Source organism: Sapajus apella, unplaced genomic scaffold (genome assembly GCF_009761245.1).
Source record: "Sapajus apella isolate SASKATOON/1434 unplaced genomic scaffold, GSC_monkey_1.0 scaffold2, whole genome shotgun sequence".
Classification (NCBI taxonomy): domain Eukaryota; kingdom Metazoa; phylum Chordata; class Mammalia; order Primates; family Cebidae; genus Sapajus; species Sapajus apella.
Window position 1 is genome coordinate 64,281,893 of NW_022436942.1, and position 24,250 is coordinate 64,306,142.

Sequence of the window (24,250 nt, forward strand, 5' to 3'; positions counted from 1 at the left end):
GTTCCCCTTCTCATTATGTAAGTAGCAGGGAGACCGGCAGATGGGCTCCTAGACTTGGGTCCACCACCACTGCTGTCACCCTCCTTGCCCCCGCCATGCCCTCAGGTTGCAGCAGGGGCAGGATCGAAATAGCCAGGCTGAGGTGGGCTGCAAGATGAGACACAGGATCAGAAATACAGAGATGAGGCACAGCAGGGCAAGAAAACAAAGGAAACCAGGAGACCCATATGTCAGAGTCACTGCATAGCCGTGACACCCAGCATGACAAGCTGAACTGCATCCCCAAAAAAACTCAGGCATTGAAGCCCTAACACCAAGTACTTCAGAATGTAGCCCTATTTGGAGATACGGTCTTTACAGAGATATGTTAAAATGAGGTCCTTAGCATGGGCCCTAATCCAGTATCACTGGTGTTCTCATGAGAAGAGGAAATTTGGACAAAAACACATGCAATGGGAAGACGTGTGAGGACATAGTTAGAAGTCGGCCATCTATAAGCCAAGCAGAGAAGCCTTAAACAGATCCTTCCCGCAAACTCTCAAAAAGAACTGACTTTGATCTCAGGCTTCCAGACTCCAGAATTGTGAGAAAACACATTTCTGTTGCTAACTCACCAGTCTATGGTACTTTCTTATGGCAGCACTAACTAACTAATACACTCAGCAAGTCATTAAATCTAGAGCATCCGTTTCCACAACTACAAAATGTGAATCCCTGGCCTGCCCACCTCACGAGTTTGCTGTGGGGATAAAATGAGACCAGATATGGGAGACCTCTGTAAACTCTGAAGAGTTCTACAGATGACAGGATGTCTAGCTTCACTTTCAGAACTGGATCTTTGGGTCCTGCTGGGCAGGAAAGCAAAGAAAGTCATGGGATCCTTGGACGGTAGGTCCCAGTGAGAGGTGTAGGAGCTGGAATACAGCCTTGGCAATCTCCTGCTCCCAACACCCCAGGGAAGGGAGGGGAGCTGCCCTCCTCCACAGTTATTTAGTAGATGTGGGAGAAACAGAACTTGCGTGGGAGAAGGGAAAGGGAACAGAACAGAAACTGGAGAGCTCTAAGAAATTAAAAGAAAAAAAAAGGACACACGTAAGACCCTGAGAGTTTTCTGGATAAAAACAATAGCTTTTACTTGTATGATACTCTGCAGGTCACAAAACACTTGGAGGCACTGGGTTCTCGTTATCCTATTTGAGGTCAGGAATGTCTTTGAGAGTCTGATGAAAGCTATGTACCATGCACACAATACATACAACATTATACAGCCGCACTGTTCAGCAGAACTTTCCATGAGGACAAAAATGTTCTGTTGCTACACTGTCCCATATGGTAGCCACTAGCCTCATGTGACTACTGAGCACATGAAACAAAGCTAGTGTGACTGAGGAACTACATTATAAATTATTTTGTTTTAATTCTTTAAATATCCACCCGTGGCTAGTGGCTTCTGTGTTGGATAGCATAGTGACATACTATTCCAAGGGATCCAAAGATCCTTGCATCTCATCCATGACATACTCTTGTCAGTGGGCCCCATGTTATGAACTATTTGTGATGACTACAGTGTCCTCATAATAACTATCTTTTTTGAGCTTAGCAGATATATGTATCATGTCATTTAATCCTATTGAAAACCCCATGACAGCTAGAATGGTCAACCTCATTTCTTAGATGTGATTACTGAGGCACTGAGAAGCCTAGCATCTTCCCCCAAGTCTGGTGTCTAGGTCACAGAGGAGGACTGGGGACTGAAACTCAAGGCCTCCTGACATGAGACCTCAAGGCTTCCCTAACTCCCTAACACCTGCCCTAAGGGTTTCACCAACTGAAGCCCAAGTTCCCTCCTGAGATCTTGATAGAAATTCTTTCCATCAAGTAACCTAAAGAACTTCCATTCACACTGCTATGCATCCATAAAGTGAGAAGCAAGAGCTTCCGGGACTTCTCTTCTCCTTGAAACCTCCAGCTCGGTCTCTACTGAGGCCAACTTCACATTGGTAATAAAATATTCTTCCATTATGGTTTGTCTCTAACCTTCCCTTTGGCAGGGGGATGGTTTCCTGTTCTCCGTTTGTCCTGTCTGATTCCCAAGGCCACAAAGGACATGGTGCTGGTGAAGAAATTGGGTTTCTCCAGGTGGGACACCAGGGACCACAGACTGCCTCTCGAATAAAGAACCTGCAACCTTCATGCTAGGAATGTACTCTTTGCCTTCCTGATAAAGAAGGCTCATGCTCTGGGCCAAGAAACCCCAAAACACAATAGTGTTCACAGGGCACCGGACTGTATGTGTCCGCACCCTACAGGCCAATCCTTCACCATGGCCAATAGAGGAAAAACCCTGATAACTTAACGAAACTCACTCCCACACTGCATTTGTATCTCTACTCACTTCTAACTTCTAGAAATTCCCCTCAGTCACTAGGCATATTCAGATTGTATCTTATCAGCCTGGAATTCTATTTTCCACAATTCTTCCCCAACAAAAAAATTCCTTCAAGGACCAGCCCAAATGCCATACACCTCCATGAAAAATTCCAACTCCCAAGCTTCTAGAACATGGTCCCAGAATATGCTGTTTACATGTCTACTGATATGGTTTGGCTGTCTCCCCACCCAAATCTCATCTTGAATTGTGGTTCCCATAATCCCTATGTGTTGTGGGAGGGACCCAGTGGGGGGTAATTTAATCATGGGGACCATTACTCTCATGCTGTTCTCATGATAGTAACTGAGTTCTCATGAGAGCTATGGTTTTATAAGGGCCTTTTCCCCCTTTTGCTTGGCACTTACCCTTCCTGCCACCATGTGAAGAAGGACATGTTTGCTTCCCCTTCCACAATGACTGTAAGTTTCCTGAGTCCTCCCCACCCATGCGGAACTGTGAGTCAATATCCTTTCTATATTACCCAGTCTTGAGCAGTTCTTTTTTTTTTTTTTCCGACACAGTTTTACTCTTGTTGCCCAGGCTGGAGTGCAATGGCACAATTTCAGCTCATCGCAACCTCCATATCCCAGATTCAAGCAGTTGTCCTTCCTCCCTCCCGACTAGCTGGGATTACAGGAATGTACCACCACACCCAGTTAATTTTTTATATTTTTAGCAGAAATGGAGTTTCTCCATGTTGGTCAGGCAGCTCTCAAATTCCCAACCTCAGGTGATACACCTGCCTTGGCAACCAAAGTGCTGGAATTATAGGCCTGAGCCACCTCGCCCAGCTGGGCAGTTCTTTATAGCAGGGTGAGAACAGACTAATACATCCACATAGTACTTATTCCATTACTGCCTTGTATTGCTTCTTTTCCTTTTTGAGACAAAGTCTCACTCAGTCGCCCAGGCTGGAGTGCAATGGCAGGATCTCAGCTCACAGCAACCTCTACCCTCCCAGGTTCAAGCTATTCTCCTTCTTCAGCCTCCCAAATAGCTGGGATTAAAGGCACATGTTACCAGACCCAGGTAAGTTCTGTGTTTTTAGTAGAGACAGAGTTTCACCATGTTGGCCAGGCTGGTCTCAAACTCCTGACCTCAAGTGATCCTCCCGCCTCAGCCTCCCAAAATGCTGGGATTACAGGCGTGAGCCACTGTGCCCGGCCTGTATTGTTTTTTGAGTGCGGGGTCCATATTGCTTCTTGAATGTGGGGTCGATAACACATTCTGCTTTTAAATTTCCAGTCTCATTCAACAGAGTGCTTAACGAGGAGTAGACACTCAGTAGACTAGTGGTTCTCAAACTTGTTAAAACACAGATTGCTGAGCCCCACCCAGAGAGTTTCCAATTGAGCAGGACCTGGGTAAAGCCTGAGAATCTGCATTTCTAATAATCTCAAGTGACGCTGACACTGCTGGCCTAGGGACTTTAAGAAGCATTTTAAGAGGTGTTTGTGGAATAAATAAAAGATGGAATGGATAAACATTTCCCTGAAAAAATCCTATCACCAAGGGCTACAAAAATGAGTCTTCAAAAGATCAGGATAAAAGATGTATATTACCAACATTTACTTCTAAATAAGAAGCAAAAATAGAAGCAGCAGAAAAAAAGAATGACAAAAGAGATCAGGGAACCAGATGAAAAAACATATCAGAAAAATTTTAGGGTCACCACTGGTTGTTTTCCTTTTAGCCCTGCCTGATAACTTCTTATGATCAGACCAGAAATTAAAAATAAGTTCATTTTTCTTTTTTTTTTTTTGAGACATAGTCTCACTCTGTCACCCAGGCTGGAGTGCAGTGGCATGATCTCACCTCACTGTAACCTCTGTATCCTTAGCACAAGTGATTCTCATGCCTCAGCCTCCTGAGTAGCTGGGACTACAGGTGCACATCACTATAACTGGCTAATTTTTGTATTTTTAGTAGAGATGGGTTTCGCCATGTTGGCAACGCAGGTATTGAACTCCTAACCTCAAGCCATCTGCCTGCCTCGGACTCCCAAAGTACCAGGATCAAAGCTATAAGCCACCGCACCTGGCAATAGGTTCATTTTTCTGACTCAGTCATATATTTTTAAATATTCTAGGGAAACACTGACTCAATAAAACCAAAACTGGGAAATTTTCATAAGAAAATCATTAGAAATGAGTGTCAAAATGATGCACAAAGAGAGTCGTGAAGCCCTGTTTATATTAACCAGAAATTTGGAACAACTTAAATGTTTGGCAAAAGAAATTAGATTCAATAAATGATGATATGTCCATAAACAGAATGCTATAAGACCTTTTCAAGTGTCTTACAGGGGAATATGTATTGACACAGAAAAGATGCACGAGACAACAAATGAAAAGCGAAACAAGCTAAAAAACGGTTTACACAGCACCATCTAACTTTGGACAAAAGCCACAAATAGATACAGAGAAATAGACAAAAACAGAGATAAGGATGGAGAACTATTTAGCAAACTGGGAGTCAGAACAGAAATTAGTTTTTAATTTTAACATTTCTATTTCAATCATTTCTACAATAAACACAGACTGCTATGTAACTTATTTACACGGTCTTAAAAAATAAATGATAGTCCGTGGGAGGTTTATTCTTCCCATTTCTTCTCATGAAGGACCAAAGAGTTGAACTGAAGCCTGAGTATTTGTATAAGCTTTTCCCCACCCTGCTCTTTTGCAAACACCAACACAATTTGGGCTCCATTTATAAGGCGTCTGCTGCGCCAACCCCCTTTCTTGGTGCTTACTGGACCTGATCAGGGTTAATTTCGAACTCAAAGAGCCTAACCTTGAATAACTCCATAGCACCACCAAAGTGAGTGGCTTTGGGGAATGACATTTACAACGCATCCATTGTTACGTGGTCACCCAGCAAACCGTCATTTTTCAGAAACCAGGGCTGTCTCACAGACTGGTTTTCAATAAGGTGGGTTGCTTAGCAACAGCCAAGGAAGTAAGAAGGCAGAATAAGGCATCCGCCAGGGACATTTTACGACCAAAACAAGCTGCACTCATGTGTCTGGCTGTGTTCAAGGTAACCAAGTAAGAGATAGCACCCAGCTATTTTTGCATCATGAGGAAAAATACTTGGCTTCTGCCCAGAAGGGCAATTATCTCACAGTCTTGGCAAGCCCCATGGTATGAGAAATGGTAACTGATACGGGGGTGAAGAAAAAAACCACTGACCTTCATAAATACTGATGATATGAGGATGGTTGAGAGATGACATGATCTCAATCTCTCGTCTGATGTGAACCATGTCTTGTTCATCCTTAATTTTGTCCTTACGAATGGATTTTATAGCAACCTATAAAGTCAGGAAATGAAATGTTATTCAGAGAACTAAACAGATGCAAATCAACCATTGGGGGAGTTTGGAAAATAAATACAGATGTGACTTGTTGGCAGAACTGACAATAACCAGAACAAAGCTTGAAAATGCCCCCGTCATGTCTTTCATATGTAGCAAAAACACCCTTTTCCTAGCAACAGAAAACATCAGGTTTTAACAGCCTGGGATTTCTGATGGTTTGTTTTTAGTTTGTTTGTTTGTTTGTTTCATAAAGTAGAGGCTGCTTAACACAGCCAGAGTCATTTACTCCATGAACCCTGATCCTTTGAAAAAAAAAAAAAAAAAGGCAAGTTCAGTTTACAGGGCATTGATGATGAAACGTTGGTTAGGTGAACTTGGTCCCACTCAGCTCCACTGTGCGGCTGCCACAGCAGTGGCTATAGAAATCATTACTGCCTGGCCAACCTCGAGGCCAGCTCTACCTCAAGCCTTGGCTTTTAAGACTCCAAGCTATGCTGTGTTTACGCAAGAGCTCGGAAACCAATTTCTTCCTCTATCCTTCCTCTTGTCCAAGGCACCTTCAATAGCACATGGTATGACAAGAGGGCTCTGCTGGACCAGTCAGGGTAAAACAAAGGGACTGACAGCTCATCTCTCTGCCCAGCCCCTGTCAATTCCCAAAGCTCAGCACCAGTGTTACAAAACCAAACTGCAGAGACCTGCCAGGGCCAACACACAGAACAATTACTCAAAAGAAACACATCAAGAAAAAGGCATGAATGGCAATAGGAACCTAATAAGGAAAAGCGTGTTTGCCAACAGATTCATCTTTGCTCATAAACAAGCTGACTGGTAACAATCAGATTGGCTCTCAGGGGGCCAAAAACCACTGGAGGAAGTAAGTATCCACAGGTAACACAGAAGCCCACCAATCGATTTGCTGCCGGATCAGAAAGCCTGCCTAGTTCTCTTCCAGGCTGGTCCTTTTGTGACCTCAACTCTCACCTGTTGAGGTCAGGTAACCTTTCCTAGAGGAAAGGCAGCCAAACCATCCTTCTAGATTATAAAGGCGTAGAGTTATCTGGAGGAAAGAGAGCCCTCGTCACCAGCAGCCCACGGCCACACCTTGCCTGTCTCACAGTCAACCCCAGCCAGCCTCAGCAGGGATATATTCACTTTTGGGAGCACGTGCTACCTCTGACTTGCACCAGCTCTCAACCAAGCACTGCAAACGGAAACATTTCTAAAATACATCAGTTCTTCTATGACTCAACAAGAACTGGGAAGCTGTTATGATTGTTTTTGCTATGTGCTGACCTCTCAAAAGACAGGTTCATCTGACTAACAGCTCTCTGGATTTCTCCTTTGCAGGCCTTACCCAAGTGGTGATTAAATGAGCCTTTGTGTCTTTACCTGACTCTACACATACAGGGATCTTATTCACTGTTTTTTTAAACCTCCAAACCTTAACATCATGCCTGGCATATGGTAGACCTGAGAAAACATTCAGTGTAGGCAGGTAGACAAAAAAGGAAGGGAAGGAGGAAAGGAGGCAAGCTGGAGGGAGGGGAGGCTTGATGTTATTAAGTGATGCAAGCCCAGACCAGAGAAGTGGTAGCAGAACTGGGGCAAAAAAGGAGAAACCACCCCAGACACATAATACTGCCCAGACAAGCATAATAGTAAGATGATCAAGAATTTCTTTAACATCTATCTACACAGGCAACGGAGGAACAGATAAACAAATATGAAACGTGGGATGCCCTGCTGTAAATCCAGGGGAAGGCTCCACCTCCCTTCAACCGTGGCTGGACCCATAGCTGGATAGAAGGAGGCTGCATGGAGATGAATGAGCCTTCCAGCTTAAAGGCCCCTTTTCAGCAGAGAGCCAGACTCAGAACTACCCCAGGGCCTCACAACAGCCCTATTCAGTACCTAGCAAGAAAAACTTCCCTTCGCTTACGTCAAATGTAAAGATACGACTGGATGGCTTTATTTTATCTGAGGAAGGGCTACAATCCTGGGAGCTTGTTCTGGGAGAAAGCAGACAGTGAGCACACACAGGCCGTGGAGGATGTGGGTGGCTGCTGGAACAACTCCTACATTCCTCCATAAGCTAAAGATGGGCGAGGGTAGAAACCACCCCTTTGATTATGTGGCAAGCTGAACTTGACCTCAAGGAGGCTCTATTGTCAAGTTACAATAGGCATAAATTCTTCACCATGCAGGGTCAGAGGAGGGTAGCAACATTCTAAGGCGTAAGAAAATAAGTCCACTTGCCGATTCCCGACTAACAGCCCAGTGAGGCAGAGGGTCCCACGGTGCCATCGCCAGGGGATGCTTCCAGCTGGGTGTGAAAAGGAAAGTGCCCACATTCGCATCAAGCCTTGCTCAGCGCTGAGGAAACTAAAAGGGCTCCATAAATGTTAATAAGCATGGTGGCTGTCTCTCCACAAAAATTTCCCTTTTCCTACAATGAATCTTACACTGAAAATGTAAAAGAGGGCGCATTCTGCTTCTCTATTTCAAAGGAGTGACAGGAAGTCAGGAGGAGAGAATGCTACAAATCATTTTCATCTGTGCACCTGCCAAGCCTGGAGAAAAGACATTCTGCTCTACTGCAGAGTGGTGGGACCCAGCCGAGGTTCAGACAGCCAGTTAATGACAAAACACAAAAACAACACTACTGCTAATAATAATGGCCAGCCTTCATTAGCCACTTAATACATGGAGCAGACACCGTGCTGAATGCTTTACCAGGGTTCTTTGCACCCTTCCCATTCAAGCCTCAGCTTCATACCACCCTCTCAGGAAGACCCTTCCTGACCCCTCTAGCTGATAAGGCCACCCTTATGGCCACCTCCCTCTCTCTATACCCTTCCCATTTTATCTTCTTTGGGGTGTTTCACACCAAATACTTTATTAGCTGCATATTCAGCCTGTTTTTGTAGCACCCAGGGAGCTAAGAATGGTTGTCACATTGAGGTTTGTTAAGAAAAAAACAAGGAACTCTGAAATGCAGCTTCTGTCTGCATTTATAAGAGTGTCTGCTTCAGGAAGTTGAAGAATACGCTGAGCCAGTCCACAGACAGTATTGCATAATGCTTAGAAACAAGGCTTAAGTCCAGGCTAATACCACTCTCTAGGTGTGTGACATTGGCAAGTTATATAACCTCTCTGTGTGCCAGTTTTCTCATTCATCTAGTAGAGAAATAACATCTGCCTCACAGGTCCTGGTGAGGAGTACGTGTCAGGTGTTCAAGAATACGCCTGGGCCGGGGGTAACTGCTCAATAAGCGTCAGTCTTTTTTAACCCAGAGTGAGTGTCCTGAAAGTAGAACCTTCCTTTTTCCTTTCTTCTTCAGAGCAAACTTGAATTCCTCCTGGCTCCTCAAGGGACAGTAAGTGGAGGTCTTGGGGACATGCTTCCAAAGTACATAAAGGACAAGAACATCTCCATCCCGGGTCTTTACATTGCAACCTCGTCTGAAATCAGGAAGACCAGCTGGGCACACACCATTATCAGCAGGGCCCCTGAGACAGGATGATTAATAACTTGAACCCAAAAAGCAACCCCAGGACCGTTTCTCCATCTGCTCCCTCACCATCTCCTTTGACCATTCAGCTGAACGGACACAAACATGTTTCTACTTAGAATCAAAAGTCTGCCTCAAGATATCCACACTTCAGCCTGTATGAAATGTGACTTTTCATCCACTTGTTCTTTTTGAAAACCTACCATGTACCAGGCTACAAAGGAGGAAGGCCGCATGACTGCCCTAGCCCTCAAGGTGGGTGGTGGGGTGGGGAAGGTACGGGCAATGAGCAAAACTCACACCAGTAATTACATAATTGCCCTCATGGCCAGGGCTACTGAAGAAATGTACAGACATGCCCGGCATTGCAGAGGAAACCTCCTCTCCAGTTTTCCTCAATTCCCGCATCTACAAAGAAACACAGAGGTAAGGAAGGGGCCCAACAGGAAGGGATTACCAAATGTCTGAAATCACACGCCCTCCACCCCCAAAAATCCCATTTGTTCCTGCACAAGTCAGAGAGCCTGCCAGGAGTAGGGAACTCAGGTGTTTAAGCCCGACTCACAGTACAGCCATACTCATAAACGTTCCCAGGTCTAGACGGCACCGTGTGCCTCATAAACAATCTGCTTTTAAGTAAGGCCACGCTATGGCTTAATGTTGAAACCTTCTGCAGCAGCGGGTTTGGTGGAAAACCTGTGAATCCTGCCCTGCAGTGCCTGCCTGTTTGCCCAGCCGATTCCCATCTCTGTAACATGCAACAGGCACAGCCTCCTCCTGGGAGTTGGAGGTTTTTCCTTTTTTGAATCATCACCAAAAACCACCTGCTCTGTGGTCTGCTGGGCGTCCTCTCCCACAGTGGCTGCTGTGGGTGTTCAGAGCCCGGTGACCTAGGCAGGGTTGGGGATGCAGTGTGGAAGAGTAAAAGCTCAGACTGTCACCGACTGGGTGACCTCAGGCAAGCCCGAACTTCCCAGGGCTCAGTTTCCTCATCTGTAAAATGGGGTTAGAAAAAATTCTGTTTCTTGGGGTTGTTGTGAGGAGTGGAAATGAGGTAAGTAAAGGCCCCAGCACACAGTATTTGCTGAATGGTAGTGATTATAAAGCACACTTAAAGGGTAATGAGCCCACAGCAAGTCATGTCAGAGGTCTCTCCACTCCCCTCCACCCCCACACGCATCCTTCCCCTCCCCACATTTGCACAGTGGTAAATAAAAGCAGGTTAAAATTAATATCTGGCCAGCCCCAGGGTGTCCTGGTGTCTGATGGAGAGGACACCTGTGTAGCACAGGACCAGCCTTGGGGGCATGGTGGAGAGTAGGGGCAGGCCGTATGTTGCCTTCTGCAGCCACCGTATGTTGCCTTCTGCAGCCACTGCCTGCATGCTCATTCATTGACATAAGCTGGCCTTCTAGGAACATTCTTATAAAAAAAAAAAAGTGCCTCTCACACAGGAGTCACCTGTGTATCTTATAAAAGTGCAGATTCTGAATCCATAGGTCTGGGGTGGATCCAGCCAAAAATTCTGCCTTTCCAGCAAGGTCCCAGGTGATGCCTGCTCCGGGGACCACACTTTGAGTGGCCAGTTCTTAATGCTTTGTCTTTGGCCCTGACGTCTCAACATTTTTAAATGAGTGGCAATATTCTTAATAATAACAATAACTAACATTCCTTCAGTGTTAACCAGGTGCCAGCAGACCTTATCTCATTTAAGCCTACCTACAATTCCATTTTACAGATGAAAACATAGAGGCCAGGAAAGATAAATATTTCCCAAAGTTACACAGCTTGCAAAAAACAGTGGAGCTAGAATTTGAGCCCAGAGGCTGCTTATTTTTCAGGGTATTAATAAAGCTGGGATGAATAGCAAACATCACGGGTCACAGAATTTCCTGGAGGATCCCAAAGGTTTCCTAAAGCCCAGTGAGATGGACCTCCCCTCCAAGCAGATGAAGTTTTACAGTGTCATATGTGAGGTCCCAAAAGGAGGGAATGGAGGACTGAGCAGCAGGGAAGAAACACAGTCATAAATATGGCATTAGCATCACTTAGTGAGAACAAGTTTCCATCCTAATCCCAGCAACACAAGCTGACAACTGCCCTGCCATTCACAAGGTGTGATCTTATACCCAGGCACGTTCCACGGGAGCTGCAGGGCTGCTCGCCTGGGAGATGGACAGAGTGTGGGGCAAGGCATAGCCCCACTAAGGCTGCATCAGTCCAAAGCTCCCAGGATCACCAAGTAGCTTTCACTCAGAAAGGCTTTGCCCCACGACAATCACCACGGTGATGCCACCCATCTTGCAAACAAAGCTGCTAATTAATTAAATGACCCCCGGCTCCTTATGGAGGGGCCTGGCCAACTCAGAACAACACCCAGCAAGTTGCCCTGATGCAATGGCCCCACGGGAACCAAGCCAGCTCTGCCTGGGGGCCCACAGGCCTCTTCTTCACTTCCTCTTTGGCCTGTTGGTTCCTGCCTTACATGAATGTATTTCAGAAAGAAGTGGACTGGAAGCCAAGAGTTGTATCCACAGGCTTTGAGGCGAGGCACCAAAGCCAGGGAGCATGGCACGTGTAGCTAGGAGCTTTTCCTTGGAAGAGTGGCATCCCTCCATTGGCCCCCATCAGTCCTTTAATCTTATAAGAGGTTCTGAAAATTTAATCCTCTGTAACTTGGTTCTCAAATCTCTATTTCTCAAAATTCCCCATAAAAGAGAGGATGATTCCTGTGATGATATTGATTTCTCTCCTGCCATGAAAAATGCATTCTATTTTCAGAACATAAACAACAAAGCAGATGGGTGGTTGACTGGGCCTGGGCCAGCTCCGGAGGACCTCAGAGGGCTAGGACATTTTTATCTACCAAGAAAGTCATTCCTTGGTCTCTAAGACTCACCCCACCCCTCTCCCCTTCAATGACTGAGCTAAGAATGTCATTATTGCAAGTGGTGATACCACAGGGAAGTGAAATTAGTGCCTCAGAAACCATCGGCAGATTTACACTCCCTGTTGGGGTTTGTAAACATAAGATACAAACCATGACTGATGAGGCAAGAACCAAAGAAATAGTGAAAAGGCCACTGGAAAGTTCCTGAGGGGTGGCCATGCCAAAAGTGAGCCATAAAAAAGCCTGAAAAGGACAATTAGAGGCTCTAGAGCACTATCTGTCCAAGGGTGGTAAGCAGATCAACTGCCTCCAATCCCCTGGTTAGGGGGAAAAGGGAAACCGATTGCAAAAATGCAGATTCCTGGGCCCAGCCCAGAGCTAGTGAATGAAGGTGGGGGTGGGGGCAGACCTGGTATTAGCATTCTTTTTTTTTTTTTTTTTTTTTTGAGACGGAGTCTCACTGTGTCACCCAGGCTAGAGTTCAGTGGTGCAATCTTGGCTCATTGCAACCTCTGCCTCCCGAATCAAGGGATTCTCCTGCCTCAACTTCCCGAGTAGTTGGGACTACATACAAGTGCGTGCCACCACGCCCAGCTAAATTTTTGTACTTTTAGTAGAGATGGGGTTTCACTGTGTTAGCCGGGAAGGTCTCGATCTCCTGACCTTGTGATCTGCCCGCCTTGGCCTCCCAAAGTGCTGGGATTACAGGCGTGAGCCACCGTGCCCGGCCGGTATCAGCATTCTTTACAGCCTCTCAGGTGATTCTGCTGCACTCTGAGGTTTGAGTCATCTTAGAGCAGGGTAAATGTGGCCCTGACAACATCTATTATTCTGTAGCTAAAATAGGAAGCAGTTATATTACACACTAGACGACTGATGAAAATTAATGAACCGCCCATTAATACAGAGCAGAATAAAACACAGGCTTCCTGGAGGAGGCTTAGTGACTTGAATTAATGTACCTCCCATAAATGGAAAGTTTGCTTCCAAAGGATATCTCCCTAATCCCAGCCCAAGGCAGGCCTGTGGATGAAGTGAGGCCAGGGGAGCTGGCTGCAGAAATGTAACTTCACAGTCCACACACACAATCCAGAGCATGAAAAAGCCTCTGGTAACACAAGAGACGCTAACACAGGCAGTATCAGATTAAAAGAAAGACTGAAAATGCCAGGCTATTTAGCTGGGACTGGAGTTGCCAAGCAGCTGTTTATTTTTGGACTTTCACATCTCTGAAGCCAAATGCAACACCAAATCAGAATTTTAAAGTGCAACTGTTTCTCTTCCAGGTTACAATTGCTCTGGGGAGGGAGAAAAAGGGCTGGGCCAGAAGGCTGAGGTTACTTATGACTTGGACAGCCTCAATTGGTAGCATCTAATCACTCTGACACTGTTTATAATAAGGCTTGGATAAGCTTAAGGTTGTGCAACTTTTATTTATCGACCTCCAAACCCAGAAGAACCCAAGCCAGTACTGCTAAGAAATCCAGCATCTGTACCTTGAGCTTGTCATCAGTCACAGCAACTCCTGCAGGCGGAGGCAACTCCAGTAAGGAGAGGGACTCAGATAATCATGCCACAGGCTCAGTTTCCTCACCTACAAATGAGGAGGAGGATGGTACCAACCTCACAAGGTTGCTGTGACAACACGGCAGACTGCGTATGTGACAGAAGGTGGAGAAGGCAAATAGCAGCTATGGCAGAAGCCAAAATGAGCACCATTATCAGTAGATGTTAGAGCTGTAAGGACTTAGAATGTTCTATGCCAATCTCCTCATGTTACAGGTGAGGAAACTGAGTCCCAGAGAAGTTAAAGTACATACAGGCCCAAGTTCACAAAGTTATCGGCAGCACTGGAATTGAAACAAGAGTCCTGATTCCCACTCCAGGACGGATAAACACTCTGAGCAAGGGGTCCTTCCTCACCAAATACTAAGCCACACTGAGCAGCAGGGCTGACACTGCCACAGAAAATTCCACATTTACATGGGGGGCTGCCCCAGTCACAGCCAAGTCCCCAGAATAGTTGCATCATTAATAAACTGAGCTGGGGAGTGGCAGGTACCCTTCAGGGTGCTGATGAATCATGACTTGTGCTGCAGCATGGTGTATTTCACCTCCATCTAATGCCTGGACTGTCCTCACATTGCTATGCCAGAGACACTGTTTTCAGTTCAGTTCAATCCAAACCTTCCCCCAATTTTTGAAGGCCGATTTAATATCACCCATGAATATGCATATTTGGGAAGTTTTTATCCCACAATTTCTTAATTCATTGCAAACATTGCTTTTAAATGTTACCTTTAGGCCACTACTGAACCACTATCTTTGGAGAAAAATGAGCTAGGAACACAAAGACCTAAGAAGCAAAACTAGTTTCCCAAACAAAAAGGAAATTAGTCTATTGAGGTTAGCTAATCCACGTAAGGAGAACCAAAAAAAAACTTTTCTTGATTTCTTAATGTGGTAAAATATAACAAGCAAAAAAAGGCATGACTTTCTATTTTATTTTATATTTTAATCCTCAATGGTTTTATAAATAAGTGAAAGAGAAGATTCTGCAGAAGTTATTTTTATCCAGACAGAATCCCTTCTGTTTAGAAAACTTATTTAAGTGCAAGACCTATCAGGGTAAGAGCTAAGGTGCGGGCTGCAGTCCGTCCCCCAAAGCCTCTGGAGAGCACTCAGGAGCACCCGAGTCCTCTCTCATCATCTCCTCGCAAGCATATTTTTCCTTCCAAGAGAAGCTCTCATTGTCTATTATTCCCAGTTAACAGGCTGGTTCCTGCTCCCCAGCCCATTGCAAGACCCATTGGGTGGGCTGTCAGCTCCCTCATTAGCACCTCACAAGCCTGCCTGCTGGGATGCTCTTGCTCATAGCAGCAGCACCTCTGGCTGCAAATGCACAGGCCCAAGCACCCACAGGCTGAGCTCCCAGGAGTGTGCTAGGCCCCAGGCGAGCATTTCTTACCATCCAGTCATGGGGGTGAGCCTCACCCAGTACTCAATTCTCAGTTCCTACCCTCAAGGAGGCTGGTGCACGGGTCTGTGGTCATCTCAGAGACCCAAGGAGTGGCCTGGGTTGGGCAGTGTGCTCATGCCCCTAGACGTTCGTACCTGCCATTTTCTCTGCCATGATCCCCCACACCCTATCCTCACCACGAACATTTCCAGTTGACCAACTCCTCTGCACCCATCTGCCGCAGTCATGGCCAATCCCCTGCAAGGACCCCTTTGCAGATATGGGTCCCCTTTTATAGCCTTGCTTACCATTGCTTGTAAGCTTCATTTGCACCGCGACAATTTCTGTTCTATCTCCAGTACTGAGCATGCACCTAATGTGTAGTATATGCACAGAAAAGCTGTTGCTAAAATGGAGCCCAAGTATTAAGAAGGACCCTTCACAAACAGAAAACCACAGTGGGACGTCTAATCATTCCAGCCAACCTAAACCTCAGCCACCTGCCGCTGAGCCTTCTTTTACTTGCTTGTAAAAGAAGGACTCCCTTCTTATCCCACAATCACTGAGCCTGAACTTCCTCATCTTGCAAATGGAGACGATAACAGTGTCCACTCCAGAGGGGTTGCGGATGACTCACAGTAGCAGCTAACGGTCATAATGATTACCAGTTATCAAGCCCTCACTATGTGCCAGGCCCTCAGTACCTTTCTGTTAAGTCTGTCAACCTCTTACTCATTTATTCTTACAAAAACATTATTATTTCTGCTTTCTCAATGAATATAAACTGAGTCTCAGGGATGTTAAGTAACATGCCCTAAGGCACATAAATAAATAGAAGATCTAGGTCTCCATATGCCACCTTGGAAGTATACTGACGAAGCAATCAGCACAGTGCCTGGCACATAGTAGGTGTTACATAAATACGAGCTGAATCAGAACCTCTGGACATGAAGGGCCCATCAAGGCCACACTGCCTTGTCCCCACCAGAAGTCTTTTCGTAAGCTAATATTTAAACCACTTCCATCTTCAAAACTACATCTATCAATCAGTGTTCCTGCTGCCTTCTGTAAGACCAGGTGGGCAAAAGTCAGAACTGTATGGGAGCAGCTGGGAGGTGCGCCCCTAAAACGATGTGGGAATAAGTCAGTTTCCCAGCAAGCAATTTTGGAAAATCTATTCTCGATAAGGCATTGATCCAGTCCTAGAGAACTTGCCTAGAGCTACCCTTCAAGTTCCCTACCAGCCATCTGGAAAGGGCGGTGGACACAGGGGCCCCTCCCTGCCCAGCACCTGTTCACCCTTTCTCTCAGGGGAGCACCCTGACTTCACTGTGAGGACCACTCCTATCCCCCAGATGCCTTTTGAAAGAGACCAAGATACTTCAACCTCTCCTGTGCCAACAAGCTGGCACATGACTCTAGAGCTAGCCCTGGAGACGCTCTTTCTAAGGTTTCAAGAAACTTCCCAGCAAAGTGTTCTTTCGGGAGCACACAGGCGCACGGATGCGCATGCGCAAAGATGGGGCCTCCTGAGAAGTCCTGCCACGCATCGCGCCCCCATTTCCATCCCTGTGTCTTTCATGCTCCTAAATGAGTCAATTCAAACCAGAAAAGCGAGTCTCATTTTGCTCAGCTGTTCATTTTCCCATTTCCAAAAAGGGTCAAGGTATTGTCACCGCTGTCCCTTTATCTACTGCATGCCTTACACTCAGCCACCTCCTCCATAAAATGGGCCTATGTCTATTTCACTTGGCCAGTACTAGCTGAAGCACAGTCTTGAGGACCCACATAGATGTCATCTTTATAATAACTTCCTTGAACACCACAAAAGTGCAATATTAAATTATTGTGGAGCTTTGTCCCATCTGCGGAGAGGGATTCAGTAACTGTAACATTGGCCTACTCTGCACAAAGGTACAAAAAGTCCAGCCACATGCTGCCAAATATTGGTCACACATACAAAATATTTACCTGTCACTGTGCATGCTACCTAATCACGGTCAGTATAGAGCCTAACAAAAGGGAAGGTCATCCGTTGTCAATGCCTCAGATATAGCAAGCAGAGCAGCAAGCCAGGAACTGCCGTGTTCCCCTCTGTGTCCTCAACATCTAGGAGAGTCTGGCACTATAGTGGATTTCCAGTAAATAGTTGCTGAGCTTCATTTCATCAAAAATGATGAATAGCATAAGTCTTAATTTGTACAGGAATTATTCCTTTCTTACCCATTCACCCACGACCACCAACCTGGCCCAGTATCTACAAGTTGCTGAAGTCAGGCAATCTACCCAGATTCCACTCTGCTCCAAGTTGCCACTGTCCCTGTGGCTAAGACCACTAATCCATGGAGGCAATACCATGCTGTATGAATGACCTCTCACCAGTGGATACAATGTCATCCCACTTTATTAAACTCCTCCCCCCACCACCCCATGAGACAGGCTAGACATTTTGCAGAAGAGGAAAACTGAAAAGAAGAACTCCCCAAGTTTCCAAAGGTCACAAAAGCCACACCCAAGTTTCAACGCAGGTACTAGGATCCTGTGGCCACTGGACCACACCTGTTTGCACATTTGTCAAATCTATGGAAACTAATAAGGAAGAAAACACGCTTAGCCCTGGCATCGTGATGCTTCCTTTCTCTTGAGTTTAAAGCCTTGGGGCGAAACTGGCTCAGATAGCGGATTGTTCAAATGTTGTGGAAGGTCTGGTCGGGGAGCTAATCAGAACAATTTGAATGTGCAGCTCAGCAAGGACGCGCCTTCCTGGATCATGCGTCGCTTTGATGGCAACGCTTTATAAGAACCATTCCCTTACAACAAAACTGTCAAATCCAGCAACCGCAGGCCAGAAACATCCCTGCGGAACCCCGCCAAGCTGCTTTCTGATGTACTGTACACACAAATACCAATATTCCCCAGATGTTCTCCATGTAAAACATTTGGTTGGAGACACTGCTCCTCTTTCCCAAAAACTCTTACATTTGTTTAATGGACTCATACAGTTCAGCTAAAATATCCTGGAGCAGACATCTGAAGCCAGCCCGGCTCTAATGTGAGCATCCCATCTGCAGAAAAGACCAACAAGTAAATAACATTGTCTTTCCCAAGATTTATGCTCCCTGCATCTTTATGCAGGTCATAAAATGTAAGCTATGCAAGGATAATAATGCAAGTTGCTTTCAAGTGTGTTTCTGAGTCCATCTCGGTATTAATCTAAGACTGATGTTCCAATAGAGACTGGCTCTGGTATGCTAACGAGGGGACTAAATTCTACCTCTTACTACCTCAAAAAAGAAATCTAAAAATCTGTCACTTGAGCAACATAGATGATTGAGATAGAGGTAGGTTTTTCCTGGTTTTAATTATCCAAATATAGCAATAGCTCCTCTATGCCAGAACTACTATCCTTTAACGTGTAGTATAAAACATATGTAAGAGGCAGCAAAATTAGAAATGCACTTGACCTTGAATCAGGAGACCCAGCTCAGCCACATTCTGAGTGACTCAAATCAGCCCTATTTCCCTTAAGGCAGCTCATCCTGTTACCCAGAAAACACAACTTCACTCTTGGGGCACCATTCAGCCCTGAAGACTTTGGAGAAGGGAAATAAGCCCTTAGAAACACCACTCAACGAAATGCCACGGATTCCATGCACAGAACCCCTGCAGATGGTCACCCATAGTTTTCCCTAACACAATTAGGAGGAAAGCTCAGCCACAGAAGATCTGTAGGGAAGCTGGAAAAATGCAACTAGAAAGCTGCTAGGCACAGCCTCATTGACAGAAGCAAGACATGACAACTCACTTTCCCTCTCATCTTTAACTTTTCTGTATCTGGTAAGTTTTCAGTATTGAGCATGCGCTATTTTCGCTAAGGAAGGAGAAGAATTTTATTTTTTAAAAAGGTCACAAAAAGGAATGAAAGTTAATGAGGGAGATGATAGACAAACTATAAATAGCAGACACGAGATCTCCAAAACACAGTACCAAGGCCCATTGAGGAGAATTTTCTCAAACTCATCAAGAAAAAGTTTTCACTACCTTCAAGGAACTTTGTTTTAAGAAGGCAAGAAAGTGTGCATCCAATTGAGAAAGAATTCCTTAAGAAATGCTGGCAACGTTGAAGAGGATTGGCTCTTAAATGGATGAGCTTCAATTATCTGTAAAAATATATTTAGAGCTCTCTATTATAACTTATTACTATTTCCACTTAACCAAAGCATTCGATTAACCAGTGTTCTCCATTCCCTTGACTGAGGCTCCCGGCAGACTGAACACTAGAGGCTGCGGGCTACTCTCTGCTTTTCCCACACCGGTCCACACAATTAGCCAACTACCCACCTTCATCTCAGCCAAGTCTACTGCTTCCAATATGGCAGCCTCTACACACCACGGCCTCCAACAGGACCAGAAACTTGAGGCACCACAGCAACTGCCCCTCTGCTAAGGATAAGAAGCCCAATTTCAGACTTAGGTTTGCCCTCATCATTGCCAAGAAAAGGCAAAGTGCAATGAGATGGCATACAGAAAATGCCTGATATTGTGCCCGACATACAGTATATGCTCCAAAAACGCTGGCTGTTCTTATCATTTTTATTATCATAATGTTAAAAAAAGAGACCTTGTGCAAAGATGTGTGCAGCGCCACAGTAAAAACTTCAAAATCTGGGACTGACAGGATGCTGTCGGGGGCAAAGTGAGAAGGGGGCTGGGAGAAAAGGAGCAGCTGTCACCTCTTCAGAGAAGCCATTTCAGGTCACCCCACTAACAGAAGTCCCTCCAAATGTACTTCTGTAGCCCCCAGGGAATTGATTTCGCAGGATGGAATTATTTCCCTGAAATAAACAGACAGTCAAAGGTCACCACAACTGGGGCCTATAAAGAAAACAAGCCAGCTGCCGATTTGCAGGCAGCTTATGATGCAAGACAGCACGAGGTCTCGGCGCAGGTCCAGTGGAATGGCTTCCGACACACCAGTCCCGTGGGGAGCGAGGATGGAGGCCGGGGCTCACCTTCCTGTGAGCAAGGTCCCAGCCTGACCAGGCATGGATGGGGACACCTTCTGGAGTGCAGACCCTGGAACCACGCTCCAGCCTGCGGCTCTCAAGCCTCGCAGTGCATTACAGTGACCTACGAGTCTGCTTACAAATACTGATACCTGGGCTCCCTCCGCAGACAGCCTCCTTTAGTTAGCCTGGGGTAAAAGTCCAGATATCAGTGTTATGAAAAGATCCCAGGTGATTCTCATGCTCAGCCAGGCCTGAGAACTAGCGGCACAGTGGAAAGAACCCACAGCAGAGTCAGGCAGACCTGAGTTTTTAAGTCCAATGCTCTCCTGCTTACTTGAGCAGATCAGCCACTCTGAGTATCAGTTTCTTTAACCCTAAAGAGAGAAATGATTGTCACTCCCCGTCACAGAGCTGCTGTGAAGACCATACAAGATAATGTATGTAAACTGCCTCATTTAGTGGATCTTGCAGAAGGCACACACCAGGTGGTTTCTAAATGTTAATCCCTCTTCCTTTCGTTCTTCTCCTTTCAAGGTTCTCCCACATGGGTCAGGAGGTCTCGGCAGCTCTCAGTTCTAAGGGGTCTCCTGCCTTTCTAAGCGTTTTAAAAAGGGTGGGAGGCTGGGCATGGTAACCCACACCTGTAATCCCAACACTTTGGGAGGTCAAGCCCAGCAGATCACTTGAGGCCAGGCATTCGAGACCAGCCAGGCCAACATGGCAAAACCCCATCTCTACTAAAAATACAAAAATAGCCGGCATGGTGGTGGGCACCTGCAATCCCAGCCACTTGGTTGGCTGAGGCACTAGAATCACTTGAACCTAGGAAGCAGAAGTTACAGTGAGCCAAGATTGTGCCATTACATTCCAGCCTGGGGTACAGAGCGAGACCCTGTCTTAGGGGAAAAAAAGGTGGGGAAGGAGGTACATCTTTTCTGAAAAGCAAGCATGAACAAGAGTACTGACAGAACAGGTTGGTGTATTCCTACAAACACACAAGACACGCACATAGAACCCCTGTAGGATGAAACAGCAAAATTATGTAAAAACTGAGTCACAAGCAGCAAAAGTGAGGAAAACCCAATCTTTAAGATTTGTTTTGCTTTTCCCATCTAGAAGGAAACCTGTCTTGCATGTGGCACTTTCTCAGGAAGTCTTTGCCTGTGCCTCTGTCTCCTCCATCAGATCAGGTGCAGGTCTTACGCCTGGGTGTCCTGCATAGGGTTGGTGTATGGTAGGTCCAAGGGAATGTCCATTGGACAGTTAAGCTCCTTGAGGGCAGGGCTGGGCATCTGTAGATCAACGGTGCTCATAGCATCTACACGTGGTAATCCCCTAAGCAGGCATTTTCTAAGTATACCGGAACTTTGAAGCAACTAGCAGAAAAGGACAAAAAGCACACTGGGCATTCAGGAGGCAGCTGCCCCAAGCCCAGTGGCCACGAGCAGCAGCATCACAGCAGTTTAGGATTTTCAAATCTTATGAGTATAAACATGGGCAAGTGACTTAGTTTTCTGGGCCTGTTTATCCACTTGAAAAATGGGGGGACCATAAGGTGTGCACCTCTTAGGGTTACCATGGGGATGAATTCAGGTCAGTGACGGACATGCTTAGAATATCACCTGGCACATAATTGCTGCTATGCCATTGTTTGCCATTATTATTACTCCATGATTGGATAACAAGAAAACAAACCTCAAGTTTCAGGCCCAAATAAGAGCCCTTCATTTATCACAAGAAAAGGCGTAGACTACAGAAAATGCTGTGGTGAATCCCCAAATGAATACAGCAACGAGCTTCCCATTGTCCAGAACTGTGTTCTCAAAATAAAGACCATGGACTTGCCTGTCACATTCACTTGAGTTGCTTGGTTAAAATGCAGAAGACAGGTGTCCCAAGTCCCACCCCATCCCTGTTGAATCAGAATTCGACTTCTGAGGTGTCAGTGCCAAGGATGGTATATTTGAACAGGTGCACCTAGGAGATTCCCATATCCCTGAAAATGTAAGAGCCACTGGATTGAATAAGCTCCTTACCTAGAGGATCTATGTCTGTTTGTTCATCACTGTATACCCAGAGCCTCGCATAACACCCAATCTGTGGTCCATGCCCGACAGATATGAGAAGAATCCATTCCATGGTTTCAGCTCTAGAAGTATTGGTTCCGTGTGTTTGAAGGCCCGCTATGTGTCAGGCCCATGCAAAGCAATGCTGATTCAGGCAACTTCATTTACTCTAAAAATCGCTATTGGTTGCTTACTACCTACCAGAAACTGTTCTAGACACTGGAGATACAACAAACGTGATGAATGAGGTTGCTCAGAGATATAATACCTTATAGATCATAATACGTGCTATGGAGCTAATAAAGCAAGGTACGCAGCCAAGTGCGTGCCCCGTCCTCATTTAACCCAGTGTCTAGAGCAGCACTAGTCCTGCCCCGCAGAACTTTCTATGATAATGGAAATAATCTAGTCTGCAACATGCCATGATAGACACTAGCCACACAGGGCTACTGGGTGCTTAAAATGTGGCTGGTGCCACCGAATAACTGAATTTTCTTTCATATAATTAATTTTAACTTTCATAGCCATATGTGCCCTTATTAGACAGTGCAGGTCGAGAGGCAAAGAGAGAGATATATGAGCTGGAAATTACAACACCAGGCAACATGAGCTATGAGGAGGGGAAGACAGAGCACCATGTGCTATCAAATGCCTCTCGCCCAATTACCAGATGCCCTAATGTTCTCTGCCTCTGGGGACTGAAAGAACAAGGTCAGGTACCAGGCATTGTGCTTGGGCTGGAATTTTTATAGCCCGTGATCAGTTGAAAATGGTATGCAGCCCGGCCAAGCCCCAGAGACCACAGCTCAGGATCACACCATCATCTGCAAAGCCAGGCCACAGCTGCCAAAGACATCTCTTTCCTCCCCATCATTCTGCTGATGGTCATTTTGTCCTTGGCTGGAATGTCCCACTGGGCCCAAGACACTGCAAGGATTTGATGAGATTGCTTTGCTTCAAGCGTAAGTACGAGTGCAAGCCTCCTAAATTCCACCGGAAAATGGGTGGCTAATCCAAACATTTCATAAAATTAGAACTCATTGTGGGACTGAAAGGAATTCAGACTGTGCCGCCACCAGAGAAATGCAAAATATTCATTATAATTTTTTCCTTCATGAGCTGTTTTAAGAAGCAAGTGCTTTTTCCGCTTAAAGCAAAGGGGTTGGGGGAAAGGGAGAGTTTTTGTTTTTGTTTTGTTTTCTCTGTGGTTTGCAAAAAGCATCACCAGATGAAAAAGTAAGAAACCCTGCCTGACTCCCCAATGCCTCAACTAGCAGGAATTAAAATAAACCATCCGAATCTTAGCTGTTCTTGCCTTTATAAAGACAGTGTTTTTCCTAAAAAATTGTATTTTCCTGGAAATTTTTATTTTTGCTCCTTAATTTTTTTCTTAGGCTTCAGCCCCAGAATGTTTATATCCTGAGGTCTCATTAGCAGCGGAGATATTGCAGTCATTCCTGCATGCATGCACATCAGCAATATTTACTTGTCAAGCACTAAGGTGCCGGAATGTAAGCTGCAAGGAAGGGAGCAGGACTGTCATCTGTCTCACTGCCGCTGTCTCCGTGTCATCCAGAGTGGTATCTCACACAGAGAATGCAATCAATAAATATCTGTTAAATGGCTGGGTGTGGTGGTTCATGCCTGTAACCCCAGCACTTTAGGAGGCTCAGGCAGGTGGATCACTGAGGTCAGGAGTTTGAGACCAGCCTAGCCAACATAGCAAAACCCCATCTCTACTAAAAATACAAAAATTAGCCAGGTGTGGTAATGCACGCCTGTAGTCCCAGCTACTTGGGAGGCTGAGGCAGGAGAATCACTTGAACTCAGGAAGTGGAGGTTGCAATGAGCCAAGATTGCACCACTGCACTCCAGCCTGGGAGACAGAGCCAGGCTCTGACTGAGAAAATAAATAAATAAATAAATATCTGTTGAATGACTAATAAATTTTAAAACAAAAATCTGGTCCAAAGCGCTCATCTTACAGGTAAGTTAGCTGAAGCCATGGAGGGCCATATCTTGCCAAGGTCACACAGCTTAAGTTGTGGCAACACCCCAC

General features: G+C 45.6%; 1 protein-coding gene across 2 annotated transcripts in view; it reads right to left on the reverse strand.

Annotated features, from left to right (window-relative positions):
* The window catches only part of NUAK1 (NUAK family kinase 1), a 76,186-nt gene that overhangs the window by 37,138 nt on the left and 14,798 nt on the right, over positions 1-24,250 (reverse strand). The window contains exon 2 of one of the 2 annotated variants that reach the window (XM_032300081.1): positions 5,626-5,746. The exons of the other annotated variant lie outside the window; for it this stretch is intronic. Within the exon in view, the coding sequence (XP_032155972.1) occupies positions 5,626-5,746 (121 nt within the window). The remainder of the gene's footprint in view (positions 1-5,625; positions 5,747-24,250) is intronic. 2 annotated transcript variants of the gene reach the window in all.